We start from the raw sequence: 23553 nt of genomic DNA, 5'->3' as shown, positions 1-23553 counted from the left end.
AAGAGTCAAGGTGTATAAGTACAAATCTGAGGTATCATGGGTGGGAAGAGGTAAAAAAGGGCAAGTGGTGCCCTGTGAGCTGATGGCTAATTAAGGAAGAGTCGCATGAAGGATGTGAATGTTTGCAAGCCTCAGTGTGAATGCTGAGGCAGCGGCACCTTCACCAATGCCATGCAGGCCCCTACTGCCCCACCATTACACTGAGTAGCTTTAACCCAGCTCTGGTAACCAGCACCGTTCCTTCTGAGTGTGGGGCAGCTCTGGTGCTGAGCAACCATCCCCACCAGATCTCCTCAGCCTTCGTGCCATGCCCTGGCAGTGAGGGTCCTCCAGGGGCAGTGGTGGCACAGGGGCCTTCTCCAACTGTGGCTGAAACCCTTGACTGAGATGCACCTGAACCAGCTCTCGTGAGAGGCTCTGGGCAACCCCAAGAGCTCAGCATGCCACATAGGTGCTTGGGAGCTGCTGCAGCACCTGGTCAACACTAAGCAAGTTGGGTAAGGACCAAACTCTGCTGGCCTCAGGGGCTGTTGGGCCACACTTGGCAGGCAGCCCTGCCTCCACCTGGCCCCAGCACGGTGCTGCTAGGGGTGAGGTGCTGTGCGGGCAGGGAGCGGCTACGGCTGGTGACAGGGCTAGAAAGCTGTCCTAGAGGCTCTGCTGTGTGATCACGGGATGGTGAGGCTGGCAGGGCCCTCTGGGGGCACCTGCTCCAGCAGGGACACCCCCAGCAGGGTGCCCAGAGAGGCTGTGGGGTCTCCTCCTTGGAGATCCTCCAAAGCCGCCTGGGCGCCCTATGCCAGCACTCCCTCACCCCACTAATGCATCTGCGACGGGGTCGAACACCGAAAACTCTTTACAGGAGTGCACCACAAGCACCTTCCCCTTTCCTACAGCCGGGCAGAGAGCACCGAGCCTCTCCCCCCCTCCGCTACCACAGCACAGCACCGCCCCGGCCCGGCGCAGGCGCCATTTGGGCAGGGCGCGCCCCGCCGCCGGTGGGCAGGGCCGGGCTGGGCTGGGCCGGGCTGAGCCGGGCCGGGCCCGGCGGCGCTGCCAGCTCGGAGGCAGCGGGGGCGAGGCGTCGGGATGGCTCCGGCAGCGACCACCGGGACTCCGCCGGCTGCCCCCTCGGCTGGCCCCACGGACCCATGGCTCGGGGGGCACCTCTCCGCTCTCGGTGGGTCGCGGCGGGGGGAGAAAATGGGAGCCGGGACCCCCCCATCGCCCTCGGCTGGCCCCGCCGCTGCTCCGCGGGGAGCCCGGAGCTCTCCCTGCCCGGCACCGGCTGCTCGGGGCCAGCCCGGGCCCTGCTCGGCCCGGCCGGGGGGAGCCGGGGTGCCCGGAGCCGGGGGGAGCCGGGGGGTCCCTGCCCTGCCCTGCCCTGCCGCCGGGCTGTGTGCGCGGAGCTCCGGGGCAGAGCGGCTTGTCGTGTGCCTGCTGCCGGTGTGGCCGGGAGTCGGGTGGGAAAACGGGGGAAAAAAGTACCTAACTGTCCAAATCCGGGTCCGGCGGCTGTCCTGGAGCTGCTTCGCTGAGCGGGTGACTCACGGAATAGGAGCGGGTTGAAGGATAACTGCTCCGCTCGGGGCTGCCCTGCAGTTAAACCTGGCCTCGTGTTTGGGGTTAGGGGCTCGGTTACTCGGGGCCCTAAGGAGCGCTGGAAGCTGCCCGGGTGCACGCAGGCTCCCGCAGGAAGTTATTGTGAAGTGACGCTGTCTTTTGTTTATGTCTAACTCCAAATGTTGTGGTGCTGATAATCTCAGAGAGAAACTGAGCTCGTCTGTCCTGTCTGGAGTGCAGCGGGCGTTCTGCGGCGTGCGCCTTGCTGCGCTGCCCAGCCTGGTGCTCGCCTTGGCCTTGTGAGCGCCTTTATTCCGCTCGGCTGGTGGGGCGCCGATAAGAGCTCACCGGGCTGGTGAGAGCAAACACTGTGGGAGCAGTTAAGGTGAGCGGGATTATTAGCGTGAAATTGGGCGCTGCGTGTTTCGAGTGCTTTCGTACTTAGCTCTGTAAATGGAGTGTTACTGGTTGGCGCAGGATGGGCTGAGATGTCTACCACTTGCTGTTCCTTTTCCTGAATACAAGAAGGTTGGGAGGCTCAACATCCAGTCCATCCTTCTCTCCAGGAGAGCAGGAAGTAGTACCAGTAGGCACAACCGGGACCTGTAGAATGGTGCTGAAGGTATTAATGTTTTCAGACTTCCACCCCACCCCCCTCACTCCAACTAATCAGTTTCACTGAAAGAAGTCAGGCAGCCTGAATTTTAGGTCTGTGTTGACTGGTAGTTAGTATGATGAAAGGATGGGTGTATGTGGGCTTGTGCTGACTCTTTTGAAATGTTATAAACGAGTCTGTTTCACAGAGCTTGAAGGCACTTGCACTGGGGAGCCGTTAGTATGCCATGTGCATTGGTAGGATTTAGTGACTGTACCTGTAATTTAGTCTGGTAAATCAGATGAACAGCTGTACTTCTGAAAGCTGAAAGTTGCAAAGTGTAACAGGAAATGCAAAAGCTGTGAAAGAATGGGTCTTTTTTTTTTCTCCTTCCTCTGAGGTTTGTCAAATGCTTTCCACCATATCTTCACACAGAAGTTATGCTGGTTTTGGTTAAAATTGATTTGTGACAGATCTCAACTAGTGTGAATGTTTGTTTGCACAAAAGCACTGATTTGCTGTGTTTGGTAGCATTGATTTCATGCTGCTTGCACGTCTAAATTTACCAATAGTGGGGAATAGCTTCAAATATCTGGTATGTCCAGGAGGGTTTTCTTTTGACAGGCACTGGTGACGTGCACTCTGTTAATTGCACGGAGTGCATGCTGTATTTGAAAGCTGAGATCCGAGGAAAAGTGTTCCCACAGAAATACAAACACAAAGCATCAGTTCTGCATGTTTTTGCAGCACGAACTCTCGGCTGCTCACATAGTGACCCAAGCCATTACCCCATAAGCACTGCAGTTTTAGCACTAGCAAAAGCAGAGCATAAGGTTTTTGTCTCAGTGTTTGCTTGGTATTACCAGCTGCATCTTGTATCACATACATGTACAAGGAATGGACTGAGCCTCTCTTCCTTCTGTTTGTAGTGTATATTTTTTTACATTTTTCAACAGGCTGAACTGCTCTAGACATTTTTGTCTTCATTAGTTTTGGTTTTGAGTTCTTAATAATGCCAGATATCCTCATGGTGTGGTTATTCGGACAGACAGGGCAACTGACAAGATTAAGTTTGTCCTTTTTTAAGAGCTCATAATAAGCTGTCTGGGAGTGTAGAAATTGTGATGGTTTAAAATAGCTGAGGATTACATGCTTTGTACACCACTGACACTTTTGGTTATGCTTTGCTGTTAATGGGACCTGCCCTTGTTTAGGAGGTATCTCCTTTCTCAGCTCTCCCTGCAGCTTTCAGGGAAGCCTGTCTAAAATTTTTTGTAGACAGCTTGTTGAAATAGTGTTGGTATGCCATGTAATTGAGAAATAAGTAGGGACTGGGAAAGAATTCATCCCAGCTGAGACTTAACTCTCAAAGTTCAGAGGAGAAGGCTTTCTTTCAAAGACCTACTGCAAAATTTGCCCTTGCTGAGGTCATCACAAATCTCGTGATAACTTTAGTGAGCCAAAAACTCAGTCTCTAACTGAAGGGCTCTTGCAGGATCCAACTTGAGGTCCTGTGAAAGACTCTCAGTTCCGTGGTTTTTAAAGACAGGTCATCTCTGAGACCATCTGCGTGCATCTTCCTATTAAGGTTCAGAAACTGGAGCTAGTTTTGGGTGAGGAGCCGTGGCACAGGCTGCCCAGAGAGACTGTGTGGGGTCTTGGAGGTCTCCAGAAGCTGCCTGGACGTGGTGCTGGGAACCCTGCTGAGGGTGTCCCTGCTGGAGCAGGGGCTGGGGCAGGGGCCTCCAGAGGGCTCTGCCAGCCTCACCAGCCTGTGGTTCTGTAAAGCAGTGTGGTTGATCCTTCTGTTCTCTCATTTGAGGTACTTCTTGTGACAAACCTAACAAAGGTTTTGCAGTCTGTTCGTAAGTTCCTGACAGCAGACCTTGAACAACCTTGCTTAACCTCTAAGGCAATTGGCAGTACCGTTACGAGTCGTCATTATGTTCTGTCATCATGTGGCTTCCTTTTCTCATCAGACTTCCTGCTTATTTCGCTTCTCTTTGTAGCTTCTGGTTACTACTACAAGGAAGCTGAAAGCTAAGCGGAATTCACAAACCTGCTGATTGTTGCTCCTAGATGATAGCGTTCTTTCTTTTGTTGTCCAGTGCGTGGATATTCCCTGATGTACGATTTCAGTGAACAATAGGTGAAGCAACTGGTAGGCAACAGGTTGTCTTCCCTTACAGTTTTTCCTTTTGGAAAAAAAAGCCTTTTTTAACCCGTTCCTTGCTGCCTTTTCTATAGTCTCCTCTATAGCTACAATGGTGCTAGTAGGGCAGAGAAGCTCCAGTAGTCCCTAAATGTCTTTATGTATGTTTTGACTTGTGACCGAAACCTCTTGCTGTTCCATCAGCTTGGTTGTGTAAAGGGAATTTCACCCAGAATAGAAAAATCCTGTTTAAATTAGGTAATTCTTAAAAAGTGTATTTAATTTGAAGTTGGTGTAAACTGTTCTGGTGTAGTCTACTGTAATTAAAGTAACTAACAGACTGTAGTAAATCAATGCGTGTTTACCATCAGTGGTGTAAGGAAAGTTGCTGTTCAGTGTTTGAATTAAGATTCTGAAAAGTGAAATTACTGTGACAACAGAAACCTTTACTGCATTTTGTTTTACTTACCTGAATAAGTTTGAATGTACTGAACAAAAGTAAAGAGCTGATTTAGATCTTGTTTCTTTTAAGAGAATATCCACTGCTTCTGAACTGCTAAGGGACATAAATTGGCCAGTTTTGGCATCTCATTAAGTTCCCTTAAACTCCATTACCTTAGGGAATTTTTAAATGTTTTCTGAAGATCTTAAGAGTGAGATATTTAGCATGTATTCAGGAAATTGAACTAATAAATAAAATTTTTGACTTTTGCCTGAGTTTAGAAGTATGTAATTGAAATAACAAAAGTTTTCCTTTGAATCATGCTTAAAATGAAAGCTTTGTAACAAGGTGTACATCAATCTACCTTTATAGATGTCCAGCCTGGAGATGGGAAGTGTCCTAGCTTAATCCTTTATAATTATAATTCCACTAGAGCCAGGAGAAAAAGAAACACTGGGTGTGATGCCCAGCTGCCTTTCCCTTGCAGTGTGAGCCTGTCAGGTTTGCCTGCCCATTTCTGGTGGCATTGCTGGGCTGTGCAGTGCTTTCATTGCGCCTGGTAAATGTTTCTAGGATCACATGGTGAGTTGAATGAGAAAGTGGTTCATACGTTAAAGAAAGAAAAACAGAAAACACCCGAGCAAACTATTTTTTTTATTTAAACCATTTGAACCCTGGCTGATTCCCCTGTTTCCACAGATGAGTGAACTGGCACAAAAAGAAGCAGGGAGAGAATTGCTTCAAGTAATGCTGCTACTGAGGCGTGTTCTCCAGCTACACTGAGATGTTTAAGCAATGTCTTTTCTGAACATGTCATCTGTCTTGTACTACACTTCAATAGGTTGTACGTCAAGCATACCTAATTTTTCTAACAATTCAATTAACATTAAGGCCAACCATAGTTTGTTTCTGTATATTGTGAGGTTGAAACCCGTATTTCGTTTTCATGCCTGAAAGCAGGAAATATGATCATGCAACTCCTTGAGCTGCATGGATATGGTAGTACATATGTACGTAGCTATTTTTAGCAGATTGATTGCTAGAACAATCCAATTCATAAAGTATAAACAAAGCTCTTTAAAAGGTATGCTCTAATACTTCAATATGGCGTGGGCATAATAGGCAAAATCTGATGTAACGAAGTCAGATTTATCAGCAGGGCAGAGAGATTACATCATTGTTTATGGGTTTATTGCTGTAAATTAAACAGTGCAATAAGTGGAATGTGCTTAAAGTAATCCGTTAGGATGTGGCTTATACTTAAGTTTAGTATGGGAGATTCAGAGAAATAAAGACAATGTATTATTTTAATGACGTTTCACATGACTTATAACTAAATAGGTATGTTCTTGGCTATAAAAAAATCAACAAACTTTTCAACAGTCGGAGCTGTTGTTTAAGGAATATTAAATCTTTCTAGAGATTTCACTTGTGCTTTATGAGAAGTCTGAGAACTGTCTGCTTAGATAACTGCTGAAGGCCAAGCTTTTTGCTGAACTGGAGCTTATCTCAGGGAGCTCAGAGCGATCGCGCTAAATATGAAATCTTTTCCTGCTGCAGGAACCAAGGAAAGCCTAATTCTGTAACCTGGCACAAGCAAGGTCTGGTATCGTGGCAGTATGTACTGAGGAAGGAGTTGTTCTGTCCCTATGTTTGTGGTGAGAGGGAAACCTGTACGTGTGGGAGCTGCTGCCCTTGCTGGCTCTTTGGCCCCGGGTGGCAGGCGGTGTGCTGGAACAGTTAATCCTGCTGGGACAGCAGCACCAGGTGGGGCGGCCTTGCCGAGGTGCTCCGGTCTCTGTGTGCTGTGAACCTCAGAAACTTGAAGGGGGAAGAAGGGTTATTACAGAGTACCTCTGCGTACCTAGTCCAGTCCAGCCTCATTCTTACAGCTATCAAGATCCTGTGGTCATGGAGGTTTTGTTGTGGTCAGGCATTGTTTTGGTAACATCAAGTGTTTGACTAAAATGTTAGTAGGCCTGGCTAGGCCAGGTAAAAGTTGTAATTTAATGAAAGATGAGGTATTTCTTCCTTAATGTGCCAACTTTTTTTCCTCATATGTTGTGTTTCCTAAAGGTTTTGTAAAATATTCTTGAGGCACTGCTGGGTGGAGAGGGAGACCTTTGGGTGTGGGTAGTAATGTTAGAAGCAGTATGAAGGTTCAGCCTCCATAAAAAGGGCTGGGAGCGTTAACCTGAGGAGTACCTGCTAGCTTGTTTTTTTATTATTATTATTATTATTTTTATTTTTGAAGGGTGGGGATCAGCTCTAGCAATAGCTTATAAAAGACCTGTCCTTCTGAAAATGTGATGTGCTCTGTTGTTAGAGTTCCTTGTGTACTTGAAATTGGCTTGAGTTCATACCAAGTTTCCTGTTTGCTCTGAGCATTCAGTAGCAGTTGGGATCCGTTTTCTTGTTTCTTTTGCATAATTTTTCTCTTCTGTTGCTCATGTCCAGCTTTGATGGTTAGCTTTGCGTTCTAAATCATGTGCATATCTTCAGTGGCTGTCAAGCTGATGATCTAAAAACAATTATGTAGAACAGTATATTTGTTGCATGTAGTTAATTTCCCCTCTGCCACTTTATTTTTGGAGATGTCCTGCACGACCATGGCTCCATGTCACTCCAATTACTTCAGGAAGGCTTGTTGTAGAGATACTCATCTTTCCTTGCCCACGGATGCTTGTTCCTCCACATCAGCTTGCTCGGTCTCTTGATGGCCTTGATAGAGCAGTTTGCCAAACCGCAAGTATACTGATTCACTCAAGTGACTGCTTTAAAAATCAGATACTACTTAAGGCATTTTTTGCTAAACCTGAATCATTTTGGTGGTCCACTTTAAAACTGTTCTCAGGGCTATGGTCTGTCAGGAGCAAATCTGGTGGGGTAGGACCAAGGGGACCTCACAAAGCAATTTTGCATCTGGAGGAGCTGTAATGAACCACAGCATGGAGAGCTGGAAGCACTTGCTGTCTGGTTTGAAGTGGGAATTACCTACTGTGGTTATGGAGGAACGTCAGGAGATATAATTTGTTAGGGTAATGCATGCTGCTTTTGCCACAAGGAGGTGGAAAACATTAAAAAATAATTGAGTCAAATTCATTTTGTGGCACTTCTCATTTGTCCTTCCACCTGTTGGTTTTGTTAGTGACTGCTGATGTCTTTGCAATAATGTACTGCATCTTTCCCATTCTAAAAATGGATAATGTGCATCAAAATCAAAGCACATTGCCTTACAGTTGAATGAATGCTAACCTTTTGGAGCTTGTGATACATACTATTTCAATTGTATTTCTTAGCTTCTGAAACATTGTAGTCAAGAAAATAAAGATGATATGATGGCTCTTTGCCTGCCTAGGAAGTAAATTCTGTGATGAAGTGGGGAACTTTGCAGCTGCTGCAGCCTGATGTTTTAAGAACCCTCCGAAAACCAAACAAACAACCATTTCATTTTAATATATTGAAATATGAATTAGAAATTCTTCAAAAACGAACTGTGAAAGCAACTTTTTCAGTTAAATGATTATTTTAACCTCTACTGTCTCTTATTTCCCTGTAGTGAGTGTATAACAATTGCAATTTCTGTGTTAGATTGTGCATATGCTGATCAGTTGTCCTACCTGGGCATAAATTAGAGCTACTAAAGGGTAGCTACCTAACAAGTTCTGCATACAGTTATCGGTAGGATTGCTGGCTTCTCCTTAAAAAGAAAAAAAAAAGTTTGGTTTTGTAAGCAAGCTAGGCCATTTGGCTTTGTCCAAAGCAAACATCCTGAGATTTAATTTTAACATTTAGAGTTTATTCAGCCTCCAGATCTATTCAGACGCTTATTTGGATTTCCTTCTGTTTTCTGCATTCCTACTATTGTGTAGCAAATTGGTTCAGAGAAATGCGTAATGCATTTTTTTTTTTTTCAAGCTAAGGGAGATTTTGATCAATTATTTCAAAAAAAGTGACAGTTTTTCACTTTGAGCAAGTCTTGTGTATTAGTTATTACTGAACTGGTATTCAGAGAATTCTGAAAAAAAATTAGAAATCCTCGAAAAGTAAATGGCTAATGTTTTGGTATAAAGAAAATTTAAGGTAAATGTCTAACTGCAGTTTTATGTATCTTTTCTTAGCTGTCACCTTACTACTATTTTTCAAATACAACTTAGTTATATAGCTGGCACAGTAGATGTGATTATGGAATAATGCTCTCTCTGTGGTTTTCTGGAGATTCTTTTTTTTTTTTTTTTTTTAAATGAGGACACAGGTGGTTTTAGATATTTCTCTTGTGGAAGTGTCAATATCATGTAAATGGTTTTCTGATGAGTCTTCATTCCTTCAACTGATTTAATAGAAAAATTACGAATTGCCTCGTCTGCTCTAAAAAAAAAAAAAAGTAGGTAGAAAATAGGCTAAAATACAATGCTAGTTTTTTTATTGGTCTCTTTTGTTGTTATTCTTCTCTAAAAATGTTTTTCAGCTAAAGTCGAGAAGAATAGAAAGTAGAAACGCAGGAATATTCTTGCATATTGAGTAATATACAAACCTTTACTAAATAAGTTATATGTACCTATGTACTCCAGGGTCTCAGAAGGAATTTTGAATAGGTGAACATATATTTTTATTGGATTTAGCTGAACAGTCCAATTTAGTTGCAATCAGATGTATGCTTTAATATCTGATGTATGAGGAGGTGCTGTGATTTTTAATCTGTGTATTTACCCTAAAGGTAGTCAAATATTGGAGCAGTTTCTACAGAAATGTAGAATCTCCATGCTTCAGATAGACTACGTGGGTACCTAAGCATCCTGATCTACTCAGAGCTGCTTTTAGCAGCGTTTGGACTAAGGAGCTTCAGAGGTTGCTTCCAATCTAAATTCCCTATGACCTTGTAATTGAAAAGGCCAATCTTTAACATGGAATATATACCTGTTAACTTCATAGTTTAATATTAAAAATGCTTAATTTTTGTTATTGAATTAGTGTTTGACTGTACTACAACTTGAATACTGACTGTTACAGGGGTGAGCTCTAAACCAGTAGAGTACACCTTGCCCTTCCAAGCCGTCGCAGGAGGTACATCCCATTAATGCTCTTGGGATTTGGCCATACTCACAATTTTCTAAATGCTTCAAAGGCATTTGTGGTCTATTGTAATAACTGTGTTTATTCCATTACACAGGCAATGGAGAGTTTGTGCAGGTCTTGGAAAGCCGCGGTTTACAGACAACTACTGTGACAACTGGCAACAACAGCACGCCTGACCACCTGGAGTACATTGCCTTTGCATTGGTTCCTGTTTTCTTCATCATGGGTCTCCTGGGGATCCTCATCTGTCACGTCCTTAAGAAAAAAGGGTATCGGTGTACAACAGAGGCTGAGCAAATAGAAGAGGAAAAGCCTGAGGAAAAAATAGGTAACCAACATGTCTAATACACATCTTTTTACTGTTCCTGTATGTTGCAGCTATCGGAGTCCCCAGTTTGCTTTTATGCACTCCACTTGCTGGTGGTAACAAAGTATTGAACGTTGAGGAGTGACAAAAAGCTGCTGTTCAAAGCCTAAAATCTTAGGTTTATGTTTAGCAATCTTATCCTTGTGTTGTCATTCTCATCTTCCATCTCAAGATAAAACTATGCCTTTGGGCTGACTGTCTGCATCCTTTTTTTACATGGTGTGCTGCTCACATTTTTTCTTAAAGATACTTTCATTTGTGCTCTTGTTTTATGGCTCTTTTTTTCCTTGAGAGAAGATGGGAATAAAAAAAGAGCAAAGAGTGCGTTATGTACGGCTTGGTAAAAAGAGGGGTTGAATCACTTGTTCTCCTTTCTCCCCATTAATTGACAGCCTGTCAGCAGGTCCATAAGATGTGCAAATGACAGTGCCACAGCGGTAAGGTAGAGCTCATGGTAGAGCCACGTGCTGCAGTAGTGATGTACGGCTGTGCTCTCCTGCAGTCACTGCCTGCGGCATGCACTCAGCCAGTGGGCATGCTTCATCCTGTAGCTTGGGGGAGAGGTGACACCGAGGTGAGTGGCAGTGAGAGGGGACAGCTTCTAGGTCTTAGCTGGAGGAAGTAGCTGTGTAAGTTGCGTTATAAAGTTGTAGCCATCAGGATGAAGAAGATGAACAGTGAGTAAAGAGATAGGAAAGCCCCTAATTCACTACTTAGAGACAAATTCAAGGCCTCACCTATCAAACTCGTCTCCATCCTGTGATTATTTTTTTTCCAAGGTAGATAGACAGTATGTCTGTTAGGGAAGGGCAGAGCTGTGCCTTTTACCTTTTTTTTTTTTTTTTTTTTTCTTCCCCAGTCTTTCTGTGTTCTGAGGTTATTCTGGGGAAGCTTCCAGCATTGTTATTGACAGCAGTCAACCCCAGAAGTATTAAGTATGGTCATGAAGCTTCTCTCCTAAATCTCTTCCTCCTGTAGTCATATGCGAATGTTTTATATATTTATAAATTAAAAAAAATAAATCGTTCTGTGTCCTTGCGGTTGTGGTGAAAAGCTTAAATGGATCCTTCTTATACTAGAAGCCAATAATACTTACTTTAAAATAGTGACTTGAGACAGTTTAATGATTTTGGTTTTGTTTTCTTCCCTATGTTTGGGATTGTTTGTGTCTCCTAAGTAGCTATAAAAAGAATTTTGATGTGTGTTTATGAAAATATTGAGCTTTTTGAAGTCTTAAATGAATGTTAAAGCATTTATTTTTAAAAAGTCTTTTTTAATGTAACATCTTTTCTGTTTTTTTTTTTTTTTTTGAAGTTGGGGTGTTTTAGTGATGTTGGGTTTTTTTTTGTTTTTTTTTTTTTTAAATAACTAATGTTTTTCTTTTAAAAGGCCAAACTATTGACAACATATTTATATTTATTTCCTTTCACAGAAATGAATGAAACGGCACATGAGAATAGTGACACTGTAGGACAAATTATTAACTACATTATGAAAAATGAAGGTATTGTATGGTTATATTGAAGTTATGAGCCTTTGTGGTGGTGTCTGATAAAAGTTTTTGAAAATATTCAAAATTTTGATATGCACATATGTTTTCATTTAATAACCTGTATGTAAATGCTTAACTCTTTGCCTTCAGGAGGTGATCATTTCAAACAAAAAGGAAGTTTTTTGCTTACCTGAAAATATTTTTGTATAGTGAGTTTGGTTCAAATGTTTCTTAATACTGTATTTAGGTGATGGATTTTTTTTTTTAAGCTTTTTGCTTATTTTTGAAGTACAAGCTCAAGCTTGTTTTCTTAATATTTAAAGTATGTCAGAGTCTAATGTTTTGACCAGATCAAGTGTTTTGTCTTGAAATTAATTATTTTAAGTAATTATTTTGTAATTATAATCATTAAGTAATTATTTAAGTAATTATTTTGTATTTTTGTAGGGCTCATTTAAACTGGTGCTTTTTACCTGAAGTTGCTTTATACATAAGAGGTGATGATGCACCTGTGATCAAATGGATGTTTTAAGATTTGTGGGGATCTTGTTTTGGCAGTTTTGTGCAGATGGCTGTTATATGACTTGTATTGGGGCAGATCTCTGAGTACAATATGAGCTGTAATTTGAGTAGCTTCCGTTAAGAAAATTCCCTAGAATTCTATTAACATTTTTAGCATGATGTTCTCTTGATGTCTTTCTGCACATAGTGTAGCCATCTTCCTTCTAGATGAAAGTTCTCTTAGCACCTTTAATTTTACGATTTGCTTTTCTAAAGTTAGAGCTGTACATTTTTGAAGAATTCTATTTCTTCTCATTACAGCAAATGTTGATGTTTTAAAGGCCATGGTAGCAGATAACAGTGTCCTTGAACCTGAAAGGTAATTGCTCAACTTTTTGATGTGTGTTTCCTGAGGCAACTAAAAATGTACCCTTTCAAAGGGTTTTATTTCCTATGCACTTTTCTAAGACTATATCACTTACTGTAGTTATCAGCTATGAGGATAATAGCTTGATTTCCTTGTCATATCTTTGAGTCACTACATTTTAATGTAAGCCCTATTATAGTAACTGGCTATTCTGGTTATATGTTCTAGGTCTGTAAAAAGCAGTTTATTGCCTCTTGGGCTAAAGATTTACAGAGGCTGCAAATAATTGTTTACTTTAGGGTGCGGTTAATTATGAGTTGGTTTAGTCCAAACTTGCTGCTGATTTGAAAGAGCAGAAGCAGCGCTTGCTTCATTTGTATGGATGCCTGAAGTAGATACCTCTTTCAGTGTCACATTCTGTTTTATTCTTTTGCATTATAATTGTGGTAATACATATTGGCTGGCCTACCTCTTATTTTTTTTCCTCCGCACACCTATTAAAAATTTTACATAGAGAAAGTAGTTCAGCCCTTGAGCTGCTGACATATCATTCTGTTTACCTACAGGTATAAGTACTCTTAAGTACTTTAAAACTGTGTCTGTATTACTCTACTCTTTATATGTAATCCTGTATTCCTATTCAAGTAGCATTGTCACTAATTAAGTAGGAGCATTCTTTTAGCAAAACAGAGTTGACTGTGCAACCATTTATCTCCTATCTTAATGTTAGGGGCTTGATTATTGAAGAATTACTTTGAATTTAAGAGAATGAGTTCTTAAATGTAGGGATTATTTTGAAGTTTTATATGGTGCAGCAGAAATGTTTGGTTCAATTTCAACTTGGACATCTTGTGTAGGTCTTTGCAATGTTACTTGGAAAGTTTGAATTTCACTAGTGAATTAAAATATAAAAAGGGGAAGGGAAAAGGGTATTACAAGGCTACTAAAAGATATGATGGTTTGCTCTTGCATAATTTCTATCAGATACTCCTAAAGCTTTAGTAACTTGAGTGCAAATCCATTAAATTTTTTGTATGTTCAGTCCACTATGAAACACTTTTGAACAGTAGGAATAATAATGGCAAAGCTAAATCTGCACACCTGCCATTTAAAGCCATTACTTCTTGTCCTTGCCTCAGACATGTTAAATAGATTATATTTGTCTTATAAAATTTTTATTTATTTTAAGACTATTAAATGTCTCCTGTTGATATTTTTGTTTTGAAAATAAGCATCCAGGTAACCCCAGTCTTTCATGGCAGGTTTTATGTCTTTCTTCTTTCTGTTCTCCTTGGAGTCCCTTATTTTCTTGAAGTAACATTCCAAAAACTGGATGCAAACATTCCAGGTAACTGGAATCAAAGGTCAAAGCTTAGAATTGTAACTTTATTAGGTTGACAGGTTGTGTTCTTGTTATTTCCATGGTGAAATTTGTCATTTTAAACCAACAACATCCTAATGATTCATGTTCAGCTTGTGATTTTTACTTTCTTTTTCTGAAGAATCTTTACCTGGCTAGCTGCTTTTTAATCAGGACTTCTAAAGTTTGTTTGTTTGTTTTCTGCTAAGGCACTGAAATTTATGTTGCAACACACCCAGTATTTCTGATAATACTTCTGTATGTGTGAGTATCTTTCTCACACTTTCCTCTGATCATCCTCATTTCTGGTCTCATTCTCTACAGATACTATATGTAACCCAAAGTTTACAGATTCTTTAGCTATTCTTTTATTCCATTACCCAAGAAACTATGTAAAACTCTGACTATCATCAGGACCAGAATAACTGCATTTAGTATGTCTTTTCAGTTTCACAGTAATCTACTGATACGTAACTTTCTGGTATGTCTTTTTTAAACAGGGTGTGCTACCTTAAGCTATAGTAATTTCACCTGTAACACACTGAGTTCTAGCTTGCTTTGTGAGAACATGTTGTAAGGCAGTGTCAAAACTGATGCTTAAGTCCAAAAGTATGTTTTTACTTTGTGTGAAGCTTAGATTGAATGACATGTTAATTCCTTTTTTCTATATTTAGTTTTGCCTCTTCGCAGTATTGTGGGACTGTGTCCTTTTTTTGTGAGTTCTTAAAAATGCTGTAACAACTGTGAAACACCCTTGTTAATTCTCCAAGTGTAAATTTAATCAGCTGATTAGATTCTTTCCTCTGTATGTGTTCAATTAACCTGTTTATATCTATTTTAGCCTGATCTTTTTCACTTTCTTTTACTTTCTAGTAGTTATATTAGCCACATGACTGCAGAAGAATTAATTGATGGAAGTGATTTTTAACCACAAAAATATACTAGAGGGAACCTTAAAAAATAAATAAATAAATAAATAAATACACTAGAGGGAACCTTAAACCCCACATTCTCACAAATAAACTGTCCCTCAAAAAAACTGGCTATTAGATACAACTGAAGGTTATACTTCATTCTTTTTTTTTTTTTTTTTCTTTTATGAAACAGGATTTTATAGTAAACTCTGCCATTCCTTTATGCTTTTTCATGTAGCCCTTCATCTCCTGCCACTCCTGGGAGTCCAACGAGTCCGGGGTCTCCTTTGTCACCTGGTGCTGCTCCATTTAAGCACAGCTGCAAAGGCCATCACTTCCATACTGTAGGAGGAGTAGTAGAAAAGGATGTTTGCACTCGCTGTAGCCACAAACGATGGCATCACATAAAACCAGCTCACAAATCCAAAGAGCACAGAAGAAGTCGGCTTGGAGAGGTTACAGTACTTTCTGTGGGAAGGTAAGATAGATGCTGCTTTATTGTATGCTTTCCTTAGAGATGCTACAGTGGTCCGTGTTGGATCAGCTGTCTGTTGATTTAACCCTATTTATAGAATCAGTGACTGCATTTTTTAGAGTAAATTCTTCTTTCTTATTTTGATGTTTCTTGGTTAATTATGAGCTATAAAATGACCTAATTCTGCTTCCAGTTAGTTTTAATTCCTATCTTACATTGTAGTTGTCTTAAAAAATGTTTGTTCTAGTAGTATAGAATCTGTGGATTGTTTTAAAAAGCAGGTCCCTCAGCAGCAGTGTGTCTTAGAAGTATGCACAGGTAATAAAAAGGAAGATTGCTCTGAAGTGGAGCTGGGTATGCATGGGCTTGTGCTGTAATGTCCAGGTCTTCAGATGCCCCTATCTAAAAATGTGTGCATATTCGTAACTTGCATACTGAGAATGACCTAGCTAATATCCATGGAAATGCAACTGAATCTCTCTTTTGGACACCTCAGATTTAGAGTCACAAAAGTGGAGCACAAATCTAATTCCAAAGAACGGAAAAGCTTGATGTCTGTTACTGGAGTGGAGAGCGTCAATGGTGATGTGCCTGCCACGCCTGCAAAGGAGGAAGCAAGAGAAGCGCCTGCCACACCTGCCAAACAGGGGACACAAGAGCGGAGAAGCTCAGAGTAAGCAGCAGGTACCAAATGTTGGGGACTAACACTGCAAGTGCTATGTTATGAAATAAACTAAGGTAGTCAGTGAGGAAAAATAAGGTTGAAAACATAGCTGAGCCATGTGAGAACTCATTGGGCAATTTTGAAAGTTTCTATAAAAGACTGCAAAAGTTATATTTGATCAGTTAATGGTAAATTGGAAAGCCTAGAATAGCTACCAAATTCTTATCTAATTGTTTATTTAGACTTTGAAATTAGGATAGATGTGGAAATTCAAATCTGCTTTGTGGAGGTGGCATTCCTGTTCCAAGGAAAAAAACATATGCATATTAATTATTTACAGTAAATGGATAGTTCAGATCTTAGTGACAATGTGCTGGTGTCCCAAAAGAAACAAATGCTGCTGACAGCTGCTTCACTGGAGTAACTGTAGTGTTGCTTCCTTATGCTTGTTGCTCTGTGCTGTGTGTATCAGCTGACTGCTTACTAGGTGCCTTTGAGCAAAAGCACATTTTAAAGTGTGCTTTAAACAAAACAAAAAAAAACAAACCACTTGAGCATGTTAAGGTAGCATTGTGAAAGGCCAAGGTGTGAGATGAGGGCTTTCCATAGCGTTCCTCGGTATTCATTAAAAAAGCATTCTGTAACTGCTAATTTAACATGGAAGACAAATCTGTGAGCTGGCTTGCTATATGGGTTACTTCCTCTCAACCTTTACTGGCAGTGCAGAGAAAAGTGATTGTTAAACTGATTGATCTGGACACCATGCCACAGCATTAGAATACACCCCTCCTATTTTTTTCAATCATTCCTACTGAGAAAGAGGCTTAGAGGTGTGCTGTACTTCCAAATACTTAAAAAGCTGTTGTGGGAAAATTGGATGAACTTTTTTTTTCTACTCGGTGGGTAAGAAGGTAAAAAGGGCGTTTCGTCACTAACTGCACTGGTATCTTCAAGTCAATCTGGGTGGTTTTGTTACTCGTGCAACCTTTTTCTTTCCAATATCTCCAATGGGAGTTTGATCAGGCTTAGTAATGTGTCCCTTGACTAATGGGAAGATAATGTCTGTCTTTTAACAAGAAAAATAGCAAGAAAGAGGCAAATATGAAAATATTGTTAAGTGCATAAGTGCATTGGAATTGAAAAGATTATTTTTTTCCAAAACAATCTAGAAATGTTATGTACTTCAGTTTTCTAATTTCCTTTCTCTCGTAAATAAAAGAAAGCCGTTCTCTAACTACATAAAACTTGTTCCCGAAGTTTAAACTATTACTGCCCTAATCTAAAAATAGGCTGCGCTCTAGAATATAGCTTTAAAAAAAAAGTCCATCTATGGCAGTTTTCTATTGTATAACCCTCCCCTAGGATTTAAAATGCTGCTCTTTCTGAAAACAAATATTCTAATGGCAGAGAAATAGCTCAGTGGAATCTCTTGTAAAGTTCTCTCCAGTCCAACAAAACTATTTTGTAAATCTGGGAAACTAGCCAGGCTTGTTTGCTCTGTACTACAAAAAATAAACCGCTTTTGCTTGAAAGCCTACCAGTCTCTTCCCTAGCATGGTTCTGTATCAGTTTTAGTCCACTGCCATGAGAAGCTGTTCATACATAGACAGATATTAGCTAGACCCCTGCTTCAATTACTTACTTCAACTTCTAATAAATGATAACAGCTTAATTTACTGAAATTGAACGGATAAGCCATGTTTAGGACTTCTGTGTCTGTAGCCAATAAATGTTAAAAGCATTTTATTTTAGAGAATTTGGCTCAGATCTCCATATGTGGAGGAAGAAGGAAGGCACAAATGTGCATGTAGCTGCTGCCAGAAAAGGTTTGTTACAGCTTCTGGAGGCAGGGGACTTGTGCTTTGTGGCCTCGCTTTAGCTGCCGTTACTGAGAGTTCTTGTACTTGGAATTTCTGAGTGGGACAGTACTTGAATGATGTAATGTTGCTGGCTGCTTGTGTTCACTTCTACTTTTGAGTTCATTTCCCCCCCTCCCAAAATTGACAAGTTCTTGTCTTGAAATGGGCTTTGCAGTGTTTCAGCATTTTGCTGTCTGCATCTTTTATGCTTAGCACATCTTGTCCAGATCTCTGAGGTCCATGTTCTTGAGCAGACTGCAATTCATTGTTTCAGTTTACTTATTTATTTTTAAGTGGCACATAAAAAGGAGTACATATATGGCAGATACTTAGTCCAAATTCTGTGTGGAGCTCTTGCAGTTCCATGGTAAACTACTAGGAAGACAACTGAAGTTAGTGTTGTGCTGCAGCTATGTAATGTTTTCCATTCCTAGTATCCCTTTCAAAGTTGTGTATGCTTTGCACTGCAGTGTGATTTACCAGTTTATGTTGATGTTTTTGTCCATCCTTTGCATGGTTACTAGCTGAATTTTTAGCTCCTTTACTTTCTGACTTCACATCCTAAAACTTGTAATGCATAACCACCACGTTATGTAACTGTGGCATTTTTTTTTTTCCATTTCAGAGCATCTGCTGACTTCTTAATTGGCCTGCTCATCCTAAAACTAACTTTTCTAATCATGCTTATTTTTGTAATTGCTTTTTTCTTTTGTAGGTGGAGCTTCTAGAAGAAGTTTGTCTACTAGCACTTTGGAGAAAACAGAAAACTCCCAAGAGATGCATACTATTTAAGAAAATGTATTTATGGCACCGTAGCATTTTTACAAGTTTTGTGATGGCATCCATGCAAGGTTGATGGTTTTTCACCAGTAAAATCGTTAAGATTTAGGCATTTGCATACTGTTGAACCTTGTGGACCTAGCACCAAATGTTGGGCTTCATCTTTGAAAGAAAAAATACGTATACATTTTTGGACAGGAAAGATTAAAAAGCCTTATCAAATAGTGTTTTTTATACTTAGACAACCCTTTTTTTTTTTTTTTTTTTTTTTTTTTTTTTACTGAGCTTAATATTATATGTAATAAGATTACCCTGTGGATAAGCCGTGTTTACCCCTCTGGTCCATCTGGATACTTCTGTGTTCTTCCAGAGTTGACAAGCATTCACTGAAGATGAAAGTCAGGCTTCAGAAGATTAAAATACTCTGTTAATCTAACTGTTGGTAGCCAAGCAAAACATACAGGGAAATAAGCAGTCATCCAGATCTGCATGTGTGCCTTTAGTATGTAAGCCCTCTGACTCTGTGAAGGGTAATTCACAGGAGGGAGTATTTCAGCTATGCATAGTTTTTAAATGATACTGCTGTCTTTCTTCCCCCTTGATAACTACTTAACATTAGGCTAAGGAGTATCTTTTTCTATGCACTTGGGTGAACCTTTGGGAAGGTCACTTTCCTCTAGGCCATTTGTTCTCCCATTTTCTTGTAACTACTTGCTACTATTTGAAGAATGCCTAATAGTTCTGCCTTTCTCTTTTGTTTTTACCCCCAGGTTCCTTATTAAGCTAAGGCAACATATTTCAACCATTAGATAAGAATATGGAATATATGGCATTAAATATTTATGGACTATGTTCTAAAGTACTTTAGAGTGGCTTAATTGGACTGAGGGTAGCAGTTCTCATTGGCATCGAAATCTTAAGCCACTGTTACACTACCTTAATATCTTAAGCGTGACCTACTGCTAAAAATGCCAGCGATGGTTTTGTGATGTTACTTTTGTGTCCACTTATTATGATCTCTATTTTGTTCTGTTTTTTTTTTTTTTTTTTTTTTTGGGGGGGGGGAGGGAAAGAGGCAGGGAGGGACCCTTGCAATACTTCAGCAAACTTTGCTGTATAAAAGAAACTGAAAAATAACATTTACTCCAAGTGCCTAAGAATATAAGCTGTTGTGTAATGCGTTTTATTAGAGATTGCACTATATTCTGAGAACTATAAAGTAATTTAATCTGATCTATGAACTCCATGAAAATCAGTGCTTGTTTTAAATTTGGTATGTTTTAAAATAATGCTTTCAGTCCTTTCAATCTGAGTGCTCTAAACTGCGTTTCTCTTTCAGATGTGGGAATAAGGTTTCTTCAGTGGCTTGTGTAGTCTTAATCTAAGTGTACAACAATTTTTAAAAAAGGAAATAATACTCTTTGTTTACCATGTTAGATACTGCTACATCTTGTCAGGAAACATGGAGTTTGCTTGACAGGTGCTGGGAAGTATGTGCTGCGATCATCTTCATTTGACTTGTATCAATGAGATATCGATAGAAGTAGAAACTGATTAGACCTAACAGACACTGTGTTTAGGGAAAACAAATAAAACCAAAACCTAAGCCCTTGGAAAGAAATAGTTGTTTATTTTACCTTCTAAAATTCATTATTTTCAGAGATAACTGTCAATTTTTGAGTACCTAAAATAACTTTGACCACCTAAAATAACTCTTTGACCAGGACTGGTACTTGAGTGTTTTGCATCCTTATTCTTGTTAATTTAAGACTGGTTTATAACATCTCTTCAATATATAACTATCAAACTCACCTTATAGGCATACATTTGTTAGATTCTTGCTTTTTTTCTTCTTCAAACTTCACTTGATTTCTATAAAGATCTAATTTTTCTAGGATAATTTAGTCAGTGTTGGTTATAGTAGTTAACTTTAAATTTCTAAGAGATTGAGAGCTATGGTATAAAATGTTGCTGGAAAAAGGGAGTATTGGGCAAAGCCAAGCAGTTTTAAATAGCTTTCAAAAAGGAGACACGCAGTTATAGACTGTCCCAAAAGCTTTTTTTTATTTTTATTTTTATTTTTTTAAAGTTTTTAATTTGATAGTATTGTGTTTTAATGCATGGTGGAATATATGGTAATATGCCAAAAGGATTAAAGAAAACTTAAACAGAAATACCCTATATTTTTTACTTAATTTAAAAGTATTTTCTATTTTTTTTCTATTGGAAATATGTGGAATAAAAGAAACAAAAAATGTGGTGGATATGTAAAACATTGTTTACCTGTATAAAGTACTTACATAAGGTATTATAAGATCTGGTATGTGCAAGAACCTAATTTGTGCATTGCTGCTTCGGTAAGAGGATTTAGAAACTGTGCCTGTTTTATTGCCTTTAACACTACACTCTGCAATTTTGTAGTGATATGGATATTGCCATATTAATTAGCCTTTCCTAATTTTGCATATCAGATGTATTTTTAACAAAATAGTTTATATACAACTTTTGTACTACCAAGCGGTAAATAAAACATCGATTCATAAGCTTGCTTGTGATTTCCTTAAACCTGCATCCGTTGTATGAAACTTAGCCATTAAGTAGTCTGTCTGAACTCCTAATGTGTAATGCAATCTCTTTGCACTATGAGTTCTTGTGTATGGAGGTAGCAAGAAGAATTTTTGTGTATGGAGGTTGTTATGTGTTGTACTTGAGTTTTATTTTCTTGAGAAAGAACAATTGCAACTGCTAATTGTTCCATACTTTGTCTGAGGAAGAAGAAAGTCTAAGCTTTAATCTAAGCTGTTAACTGACTGAAGACCTTTACCTCTAAGGTATCAGGACTTTAACGTCAAACAATACAAAGTTAAAACTTAAAAAAAAAAAAAAAAAAAAAAAAAAAAAGCTACGTTCTCGTTATTCTCAATTGTTTTTTGTAAGGTATGGAAAGAAAAATTACAAATGACAGGAAGCTCTTTGCAATTGCTTCCTCTGTGTCTCTCAGTGATATTACAATGCTTAATTTGTTACATGATGTTCTCACAGATGACTACAATCTGTAAATGGCATTAAAACGAGTTTTGCTCTCTAAACAGGGTGAAGGAGGCTCAAAGCAAGATGTTATGGCTAGCTGAGATGTAATTATCAGTGTACCAACCATCCAGTTGGCAGTTTTTCTGTTCGTTATTCTGATGTTTCTAGCTGCATTGCACAAGGTCTGTTTTAAGGTCTGTTTTGAGGTCTGTATCTGAATTTTAGAAGTTCAAAAGCAGCTATAGTTTATATTCAGAATTTAAAAAATAAAAATAAAAAATGGGGGTGGGGTGGGGGTAGGGGTGAATCCTTCCAGTCCTCAAAGAATTGAGACACTGCTGATAGCAAATTTCTGGAATTTGAACACATTTTCTGATGCCAGAAAAGATAAGGATGGTGGTTATAATTGTATAATACACATTCTTTTATTAAATATGCGCATTTGTTAAATAAAAAAGGATTGCTGTACTGAATCTTGAGAAATGCTATTATAATTGTACTGACATAGATCAGTTCTCAAAAGAAATGTGAAGGTTCTTTTTCCAGCCTGAAACTTCTTTACATGGTTCATATTTTCTCCCCAATATACAATTGTTATTTTTTCCCAGAGGCATTATGCCAAAATTCTGCAGGCTACCTCATTTTACTGTAGCAAAATAGATGAGGAAGCTACTTGTGTCTTTAATAAACCATGGTTTTACAGGTAAAGAGTGTGTGTGGAATGTCTTCTTGAAACACAGTAAGGATTAAACAGTTTCTTTTCATGTTTCTGGTTTTCTTTGTTACCAACACTCAGTTGAATGTTGTACCGTAGTGTACTTGGTAGCTCTTCGTTTGGTCTTCCCTAGCTCTTTCCCTGTTTTTCCCAGGTACAGAAACTTTGATAAAATTGGTACCTCATAAGATCCCTGTACTGATGACTGTTTCTTTCCTGTGTGGAAAGGCAATGTAACTTCATCCAGCTGGTCTCATTTAAAAAAAAAAAAAAAAAAAAAAAAGTGAAAGCATGGGTGTCTTTCAGCTTTTTTTTTTTTTTTTTTTTTTTTTTTTTTTTTTTTTTTTTGAGTCTATGGGTAGTTGTTTTATCTGTGTACTTTCTGTGGAAGCTAACCCTGGGCTGCTCCTGTTCTTCTGAAGTGTGCACACAGCTGGGGCCTCTCCTAGGCTTGGGGAGGGAGATGTGGCTGGGTGGTAGAGTCAGACTGAAAGACAGATGGGGAGATGGGTGCGGAGAGTGTGATGGGAAAAGACTGTAAAAAAAAGAGTGTCAGTTTTTCAACATAAATTGAGCTGGTACTTCACTGTATACTGCTACAAAATGATGTGGTTTTAAAAGTGCCTTCTTTCTAAAAGTGCTAGTTTCATGTTGAAAGGAGGAAACAGTTTATTCTGGTTTGATAATGCTGATGCCTACTGGGGTGGAACATGAGCATCTGTTTTTCCTAAGGAGTTAAATTTCCTGGATGGGTAACGGATGTTGAATACTCCCACCTGTGCTCTGCAGGTGGTTTGCAGTGCAAATCAACTTGTACCTATCTAAACTGGGTTTCTGCACTTCAGGGCTCTTCTTTCCTTTTCCTTGCTAGGCATGTAATACTACTGCTAATGAATAAACAAGGAAACTTGGTACAGAGTGATTAAGCTCTGGCTATCTAATATTAACAAACAAAGCATGGGGCTTGGCTAGATAAAATCTAAAACTCTAAATGTTTTTTTCTTTTCCTAATGTTTTGTGAAGTCATGAGTTTGGGAGTTTTGCTTGAAGTTTGAAGTTAGGCTCAAGGTACTGGCTATCTTCTACAGATGTTAGATGGCATTTCCATTTCTTTTTTCTTCTGTATCATTTTTTTCTTCGTTTGTTGTGCATGTACAATGAAGTAGCACCAGTCATTTCCTCTTGCCACAAGTTGGTTTCA

At 39.5% G+C, this 23553-nt stretch overlaps 2 protein-coding genes across 3 annotated transcripts in view; one reads left to right on the top strand and one right to left on the bottom strand.

The window, feature by feature from the left end:
• The window catches only part of PGM2 (phosphoglucomutase 2), a 41385-nt gene extending 39700 nt beyond the window's left edge, over positions 1–1685 (bottom strand). Inside the window, exon 1 of the mRNA XM_084517654.1 lies at positions 1489–1685. The gene's annotated coding sequence lies outside the window, so the exon portion shown is untranslated. The remainder of the gene's footprint in view (positions 1–1488) is intronic.
• Positions 1040–21566, top strand: RELL1 (RELT like 1). Of its 2 annotated transcripts, none has more exons than XM_084517656.1 (7): positions 1040–1180; positions 9923–10156; positions 11628–11699; positions 12510–12567; positions 15068–15307; positions 15801–15977; positions 18543–21566. In XM_084517656.1, the coding sequence occupies exons 1-7, from the start codon at positions 1090–1092 to the stop codon at positions 18553–18555; spliced, it is 885 nt and encodes a 294-aa protein (XP_084373782.1). In that variant the 5' UTR covers positions 1040–1089; the 3' UTR covers positions 18556–21566. The 2 variants fall into 2 exon arrangements, with proteins under 2 accessions (XP_084373782.1, XP_084373783.1); XM_084517657.1 differs by having other exon boundaries at positions 15801–15988.
• The last annotated feature ends 1987 nt before the right edge of the window (positions 21567–23553 follow it).

This window comes from Aythya ferina, assembly GCF_964211825.1.
Source record: "Aythya ferina genome assembly, chromosome: 4".
Classification (NCBI taxonomy): domain Eukaryota; kingdom Metazoa; phylum Chordata; class Aves; order Anseriformes; family Anatidae; genus Aythya; species Aythya ferina.
This window is presented reverse-complemented; position numbering and strand designations above follow the sequence as displayed.

Bases quoted from the DNA above. Each gene is read 5' to 3' on its own strand.
- RELL1 (XM_084517656.1), top strand. From the start codon at position 1,090: ATGGCTCCGGCAGCGACCACCGGGACTCCGCCGGCTGCCCCCTCGGCT. The intron at 11,700-12,509 runs GTATTGTATGGT...TTCTCATTACAG, and splicing joins CTACATTATGAAAAATGAAG to CAAATGTTGATGTTTTAAAG. The intron at 15,308-15,800 runs GTAAGATAGATG...TGGACACCTCAG, and splicing joins ACAGTACTTTCTGTGGGAAG to ATTTAGAGTCACAAAAGTGG.